At 28.7% G+C, this 8,475-nt stretch overlaps 1 protein-coding gene across 6 annotated transcripts; it reads left to right on the top strand.

Annotated features, from left to right (window-relative positions):
• The first annotated feature begins 2,237 nt into the window (after window positions 1-2,237).
• Window positions 2,238-7,125, top strand: LOC126903601 (uncharacterized). 6 transcript variants are annotated; one of them, XM_050681916.1, is made up of 4 exons: window positions 2,238-2,306; window positions 2,372-2,426; window positions 2,778-5,987; window positions 6,231-7,125. In XM_050681916.1, exons 1-4 carry the CDS (start codon window positions 2,301-2,303, stop codon window positions 7,007-7,009), a joined length of 4,050 nt encoding a protein of 1,349 aa, XP_050537873.1. In that variant the 5' UTR covers window positions 2,238-2,300; the 3' UTR covers window positions 7,010-7,125. The 6 variants fall into 6 exon arrangements, with proteins under 6 accessions (XP_050537873.1, XP_050537855.1, XP_050537893.1 ...); XM_050681898.1 differs by having other exon boundaries at window positions 2,778-5,906; window positions 6,150-7,125; XM_050681936.1 differs by having other exon boundaries at window positions 2,778-5,906; window positions 6,393-7,125.
• The last annotated feature ends 1,350 nt before the right edge of the window (window positions 7,126-8,475 follow it).

An 8,475-nucleotide genomic window follows, 5' to 3' on the forward strand; every position in this document is an offset into this window, starting at 1 on the left:
TTTATTTTTGGTTTATTACAAAAACAAAATAAAAAAAAACATCTTTTTTTAACATATTTTATTGTCTCCGTTTTTTACATCGTCAGCGTTATTTGTGTTTATTTATTCACCAATGTTATTAGTTTGTGCATGTTATCATAGATTAAAATAATGTTCTTATGTATAAATATAGTTTATAAATTTATTGAATAATTTATAAAAAGTCGACAATACAATATTATATGATAATAGACATTTGTAACACTAGAAAAACTGAGATACGCACTAAAGACGTCTTCAGGTCAAGTTAACCTGGTCAACTTTATAGAAAGGCGAATTTAAAGTGTTCTTTTTAACTAATTTAGAAAAATTGGCGGGAGGCCGTATTTATGCGGAAATAAAATGGGCGGAACATGAATTATCCGAAATAAATATCTACGAGACGTATATTACTGGAACTGTATAATTACGGAAACTTTAAAAACCGTACTGTAAAATTCAGGGTCGTTAAATTTCGGACTGTAGAACGCCGAACTATAAAAATCCGGGAAATATTATTATAAGTGGTTCTCAATTTGCTCTGTAGTTCCATATAGTTTTATTTCATGAATACCTACTGAATCACGGTGATTAGATTATTATTAATTATCAATATTAATTAGAATATTGACCATAGTGTTTTAAAATTATTGTTGTATAGTCCTACAAATTGAAATTAGACATTAGTTTTTTCATATCTTTTACAACAGTACAGCTGTTATGAGAGGTAAATTAATTATTTGTTTATATTCAACTTGAATAGATTACACAATTTTTGTAAGATGGACACTGCAAAACAATTAGAACATAATTGAAAATAAAAGTTGAGTTCAGGGTTCAAGAAAACGAATTTTTCGTGTAAATAAGCTCAACAAAGAATTTTTTTTCTTAAAAAAATAAAGTAATGATATGAAATTTAAGGATATCATGTTTTCTCTTCTTGCTCCTCTTTGCCTTATCATCTCCATGTGATTATTTATGTTTCTATGGGTCTACCCCCCTCAGTCTTCTGACTTTTACTAGATGTACAAAACGAAATTTATAAAAACACTTTGCACATATGTTTTTTGGATAAGCGATAATACTAAAAGAATTAAAACATCGTTATAAATGCCATTATCAATAAATATTCAATATCTTTAAATATTTTTGTACGATGTTAAGTGTATTAGCTATGATGATGCAATATATTATTTATATAATTAATAAACCATATTAAATTTTCACATTTAACTGAAATTTCATATTTTTTATATTTTTACCTACCATTTAGTTTTATTCTAATGTATAGCTTATATTTATTTTAAAATTACATACAATTTTATTCGATAAACTATTAATATATACATTTATGTTTTATAGAATAAATACTTCAATATCAAATACATTTTTTTTACGACCAATAAATTTAAATAGTATTATTTTGAGTGATTATTTAAGTATTACTTAAAAATAAATATAATATAGGTAAATTTAACATCATCAAACTTTTGTAAAATGTCGTTTAAAGAAAAAAATTTTTTTTTGTAACTTGATTCAAAATAGTATTTTAGATATTTAAAATGATACTAAATAAATTTAACAAAATCTGTTTGTTACAGGAGAATCACTAATAATATAGTAGGGTTTGAGTATTTGAGATAATTTTTGTGATTGATAGACATTATCCTTTTTCTTAGTATTAATTACAACTTGACACAATGTCTCACATTAGCAGTCCTCATATCGAATTTTATAACGTCCTCTATCTTTTTTTTGGTTTTCCTGTACCTCTTCTTCTTTAAAAAATATCAACGTTCGTCAATTTTAATAATTGTATTTTTTGGAGGATTTTTTCAATTTTTGACAATAATGTTTTCAATTTAATACGTTTTGTGATCTTTTACGTATCGTTAAGAAATAACTGTCCAGTAAGAACTGAAAAAAAGTAACAGACATACACAAAAAAACCCCATTATGGTAAAGATAATATCATCTCAGTTTCACATCGAAGCGAAATAATGTAAAATATATAGAAGTACATTTATATGTATATAATTTAAATTTTATTAATAATTTATCTCATTTTATTAAAACAAGAATGTGTTTGTGCCGATCACGAACTTTTTTTTACATTCAAGTATAAATAGATTGACTATAATAATTAAGCAAATAATGTTTTTAAATTAAATAATATCAAAGAATAATCAATTATACCAGAGAATTTTTATATATAACCTATTTAACTAAAAAAATGTAGTTATTCAGAATATATTATTTAAGTAAAAATAAGAAGAATAAAAATGGAGGTGAGTAACATATTTCATATGAAGTAGTTGATTGAAATCTAAGAAATTATTTCATTTTATTCCAGAAATGGCAATTGGTATATTTTTTTATGATAATTTCCTGTTTCATATTTAACGAAGGTAAATAGATATATAAACTTATAAAAATATAAATTTCAGTAGCTTATAATAATTAGGCGATATTTTGTAGACGATTGCTGCTCATTCCATTCTGGTTTCACATTTGCTTTATTTTTAATAACAAAAATGTTGTAATCATACTATATTTTTCAAAATAAACTTTTTTGTTAATATTGTTCATTTTTTTGTTAATTTGGCGAATTTCAGGTATCATAATTTACAATTCTTAAATAAAAAAAAGTTTTATAATTATAATTGAACTGTTGGTGTCTTAATATGCAATTGTTTAGTAATCTAAATAAAATTCGATTACAAAAAAAAAAATAAAAAATAATTATTGTACTCATTTAGGTATTAAAAATCAATATTCGGGTGAAAAAAAAATATGCCCATTTGAAAAAGGTACAACAAGAATGGCTGCTAAAATTGGTGACATAGAAACATTAAAACTAGCTTACGAAAGTAATTGTGAATGGGATAAATATACAACTACTGAAGCTGCTGCAAATGGACATTTTGAATGTTTAAAATATGCCCACGAAAATGGATGTCCATGGGATGTAGGTACAACCGAAGCAGCTGCAAAATATGGTAATTTAGAAAACTTAATATATATTCACAAAAATGGCTGTAAATGGGATAAAACAACAACAAGTGCTGCTGCTGAATATGGGCATGTTGAATGCCTAAAATATGCACATGAAAATGGATGTCGTTTAAATAGAGGCATAACTCATTCTGCAGCTTTAGGAGGTAATTTAGACTGTTTAATATACGCACATAAAAATGGTTGTCCATGGGATAGAGGCACAATATTTGCCGCTGTCACAAGAAATAATTTAAACATTTTAAAATATGCCCACGAAAATGGATGCCCATGGGATAAAGGCATAACCGAAGAGGCTGCAATAAATGGTAGTTTAGATTGTTTAAAATATCTTCATAATAATGGCTATAAATGGGATAAAACAACAACAAGCTCTGCTGCTTCAAATGGACAATTTGAATGTTTAAAATATGCACATGAAAATGGATGTCCATGGGATAAATACACAACTGTAATAGCGGCACAATGTGGTCATTTCGATTGTTTAAAATATGCACATGAAAATGGGTGCCGCTTGAATGAAAGCATAAGCGGATATGCAGCTCTAGGAGGTAATTTAGATTGTTTAAAATATGCACATGAAAATGGGTGCCGCTTGAATGATAGTATCAGTAGATTTGCTGCCCTAGGAGGTAATTTAGATTGTTTAAAATATGCACACGAAAAAGGGTGTTTATGGGACAAAGAAACAACTAGAAACGCTGCTCTAAATGGACATTTTGAATGTTTAAAATATGCACATGAGAATGGATGTCCATGGGATGCCGGTACAACTGAAGAAGCTGCAAAATATGGTCATTTAGACTGTTTAAAATATGCACATAAAAATGGCTGTAAATGGAGTGAAAAAACAATAAGTAACGCAGCTTTGAAAGGACATTATGAATGTTTAAAATATGCACACGAAAATGGGTGCCGCTGGAATGAAACCATAAGTAGATATGCTGCTCTAGGAGGTAATTTAGATTGTTTAAAATATGTGCATGAAAATGGATGTTCATGGGATGTTGGTAATTCAAAAATTTTAGAATATATAGACGAAAATGGATGGGAGTGTAATGATGGCATTACTACTGCAGCTACCAAAAGTGGTAATTTAGAAATTTTAAAATACGCACATGAAAATGGTTGTTCATTTGATGATGGTATAACTACTGCAGCAACCGTAAGAGGTAATTTTGAAGTTTTAAAATATGCACATGAAAATGGATGTCCATTAGACGATGGAATAAATATTCTCGCCACCGATAGAGGTGATTTTGAAATTTTAAAATATTTATATCAAAATGGATTTCCATGGGATAAAAGAACAACAAAAGTAGCAGCACGTTATGATAATTTGGAATTTTTGAAGTATGCCCATGAAAACGGATGCAAATGGGCTTTTGGTACAACTGCAGCTGCTGCTTTAAATGGTAATTTGGATTGTTTGAAATATGCCATTGAAAATGGATGTTCTTGGGATGAGGGAACAACTAGAGAAGCTGCAGCAGGAGGATATTTAGATTGTTTACGTTATGCTCATGAAAATGGGGCTAAATGGGACGAAGGTACAATAGAGACAGCAGCATTTTATGGTAATTTAGATTGCTTAATATATGCCCACAAAAATGACTGTAAATGGGATATAGGCACAACAAGCGCCGCTGCCTTTATGGATCAATTTCATTGTTTAAAATATGCCCATGAAAATGGATGCCCTTGGGATGATGGCATAACTACTGCGGCTACTAAAAATAATAATTTAGAAATTTTAAAATATGCACATGAAAATGGATGCCCGTGGGATGATGGAATAACTACTGTAGCCACTAAAAGTGGTCATTTAGACATTTTAAAATATGCTTATGAAAATGGATGCCCGTGGGATGATGGTATAACTACTGTGGCTACTATAAGTGGAAATTTAGAAATTTTAAAATATGTACACGAAAATGGATGCCCGTGGGATGATGGCATAACTACTGCGGCTACTAAAAATAATAATTTAGAAATTTTAAAATATGCACATGAAAATGGATGTCCGTGGGATGATGGAATAACTACTGTGGCCACAAAAAGTGGTCATTTAGAAATTTTAAAATATGCACATGAAAATGGATGCCCGTGGGATAATGAAATAACTACTGTAGCCACAAAAAGTGGTAATTTAGAAATTTTAAAATATGCACATGAAAATGGATGCCCGTGGGATGATGGAATAACTACTATAGCCACTAAAAGTGGTCATTTAGACATTTTAAAATATGCTTATGAAAATGGATGCCCGTGGGATAATGGAATAACTACTGTAGCCACAAAAAGTGGTAATTTAGAAATTTTAAAATATGCACATGAAAATGGATGTCCGTGGGATGATGGAATAACTACTGTGGCCACAAAAAGTGGTCATTTAGAAATTTTAAAATATGCACATGAAAATGGATGCCCGTGGGATGATGGCATAACTACTGCGGCTACTAACAGTGGAAATTTAGAAATTTTAAAATATGCACATGAAAATGGATGCCCGTGGGATGATGGAATAACTACTGTAGCCACTAAAAGTGGTCATTTAGACATTTTAAAATATGCTTATGAAAATGGATGCCCGTGGGATGATGGTATAACTACTGCGGCTACTAAAAGTGGAAATTTAGAAATCTTAAAATATGTACATGAAAATGGATGTTCGTGGGATGATGGAATAACTACTGTGGCTATGGTAAGAGGTAGCTTTGAAATGTTTAAATATCTACATGAAAATGGTTGTCCATGGGATGAAGAAACAACAAAAGTTACTGCTACTTATGGTAATTTACAATTCTTAAAGTATGCTCATGAAAACAAATGTAAATGGGCAATTGGCACAACTAAAGCTGCTGCTTTTAGAGGTAGTTTTGAAATTTTAAAATATGTACATGAAAATGGATGTCCATGGGATAGTGGCACAGTTACTGCGGCTATTCAGAGAGGTAGCTTTGAAATGTTTAAATATCTACATGAAAATGGTTGTCCATGGGATGAAGAAACAACAAAAGTTACTGCTACTTATGGTAATTTACAATTCTTAAAGTATGCTCATGAAAACAAATGTAAATGGGCAATTGGCACAACTAAAGCTGCTGCTTATAGAGGTAGTTTTGAAATTTTAAAATATGCACATGAAAATGGATGTCCATGGGATAGTGGCACAGTTACTGCGGCTATTCAAAGAGGTAGCTTTGAAATGTTTAAATATCTACATGAAAATGGTTGTCCATGGGATGAAGAAACAACAAAAGTTACTGCCGCTTATGGTAATTTAGAATTCTTAAAGTATGCTCATAAAAACGGATGTAAATGGGCCATTGGCACAATTAAAGCTGCTGCTTTTAGAGGTAGTTTTGAAATTTTAAAATATGCATATGAAAATGGATGTCAATGGGATTATGACACAACTAGGGCTTCTGTGGCAAGTGGTTGTCTAGACTGTTTAAAGTATGCTCATGAAAAAGAGTGTCCATGGGATGAAGGAACTTTAGTTACAGCTTCTGCGCATGGTAATTTAGATTGTTTAAGATATGCACACGAACATGGATGTAATTGGATCGAAGGTACGACGAGAGGGGCTGCTGCAAATCGAAATTTAGAATGCCTCAAATATGCCTATGAAAATGGATGTGAATGGGATGAAGGCACAACAAGGGAAGCTGCTGCGAGTGGATGCATTGGTTGTCTGAAATTTGCTAATGAAAATGGATGTAATTGGGATGAAGGTACAATAGTAACAGCTTCTGCGCACGGTAATTTAGATTGTTTAAAATATGCCCACGAAAATAGATGTAAATGGGATGAAGGCACTACAAGACTTGCTGCTGCAAATGGTCAGTTTCTTTGTTTAAAATACGCCCACGAAAATAATTGTCCATGGAGTAGAAATACCATTTATGAAGCTAGTGTAAGAGGTTTTGTTGATATAATTTACTACGCATACGAAAATAGCTGTCCTAATTAGTTTTGAAATATTATTTATCTGTGACATTATATTTTAAATAAATTCTATAAGCCAAAATGTCAATCGTTTTATTGGTAGCAATTATATTATTTTACTTGCTCAATAAAAATTCTTATTGAAATNTTATATTATTTTACTTGCTCAATAGAAATTATTTTTGAAATTATGACCAAAATTTAAAAAAAATATATCTGAATTTTTAAATCATGTATTCAATATTTATTTATTTATATGAAACATCAGTATGTTTCAATGTTTTGGAAATTTCCATTAAATTCGATCGAATTTTCAAATAAAAGAACATTTGTAAATATTTCATATATAATGTGTTAAAAAAAAATACAAATGTTTTCAATCCATTATTTTTACCATGGTATTAAATTAAAAAAAGTAATAGCAAATTTAAACCAAAAAATTAAAATATGTGAAATTGTAATTTTTAAGGATAATTTAATCAATTAAATATTTATTTTTTATGGTTTGATTATATTTTTTTATAAAACATTTTATATTTATTTGACGTGCGGGTAAGATAAATTAATTACACCCACTCATATCAAACGTCACATGATTTCTAAAAAAAAAATTTATGGTGCAATTATTCGCATAGAAGAGTAATACGCCCTACTTTAGAATAAATCCAATTTTTTTTAACTACTTGTTATTAACAGTAAATAATTTTTTAAAACTTTGATTTGATTTGATTACTATTCTCTATTTTATTATCAAATTGAGGGATGATTTAATGAGATATCGTCGTGAGCGTCATAACCCGATTTTGAAATTTTTATAAGGTTTTTAATTACTAATTAATTAATAATAACAGGTGTTAAATAATTATATTATCAAAATACATTCTATTGAGCTATTATAACACACTAGGGCTATATACTATATAAATAATTATTGTAAACAATTTAACTTTGATAAAGATAATCTTAAAATGCAGTATAAAGTATATTTTAATGATAACTACTTAAATAATTTTAGTATTTATCAAGGTATCAGGATCTTTTATTTTATTTGTTTTTTCATTCATCTCTTTATCATTACCCGCTTAACGATTAACGAAAAATGTAGATAAAAAAAAAGATAATTTTTTTATTTTTACTCATCATTTTCCTATTTTGATTATAAAATAAACATCCCCATTGGTAGGTTGTTGTTCCCAAACTGGGAACTAATATTATATAGTTTAAACATAATTATAAATTTATACAAAAATTAATTATTAATACTGAGTAATTATACTCGTGGGTATAAACTTATCAAAATGTAATTTAAAATATGCCCTACGTCCTAGCTTTTTGTATTTTTTTATAAGTTCAATTTTAAATGTCATCTTAATCATTGAAAATATTTTACATGTAAAATTTGGAAAATAAAAATCTGATTAGTTTAATGAATTGTCAGATTATAATATCTTAGAATATAATATTATTTTAATAATAGTAAAATTAATAGTT

Source organism: Daktulosphaira vitifoliae, unplaced genomic scaffold (assembly GCF_025091365.1).
Source record: "Daktulosphaira vitifoliae isolate Bord-2020 unplaced genomic scaffold, ASM2509136v1 Scaffold_1, whole genome shotgun sequence".
Lineage (NCBI taxonomy): Eukaryota > Metazoa > Arthropoda > Insecta > Hemiptera > Phylloxeridae > Daktulosphaira > Daktulosphaira vitifoliae.

What these genes read in the sequence shown, in the direction of transcription:
- LOC126903601 (XM_050681889.1), top strand. An exon ending in CTGTTTCATATTTAACGAAG is followed by an intron (nt 2,427 to 2,777) that starts GTAAATAGATAT and finishes GTACTCATTTAG; the next exon opens with GTATTAAAAATCAATATTCG.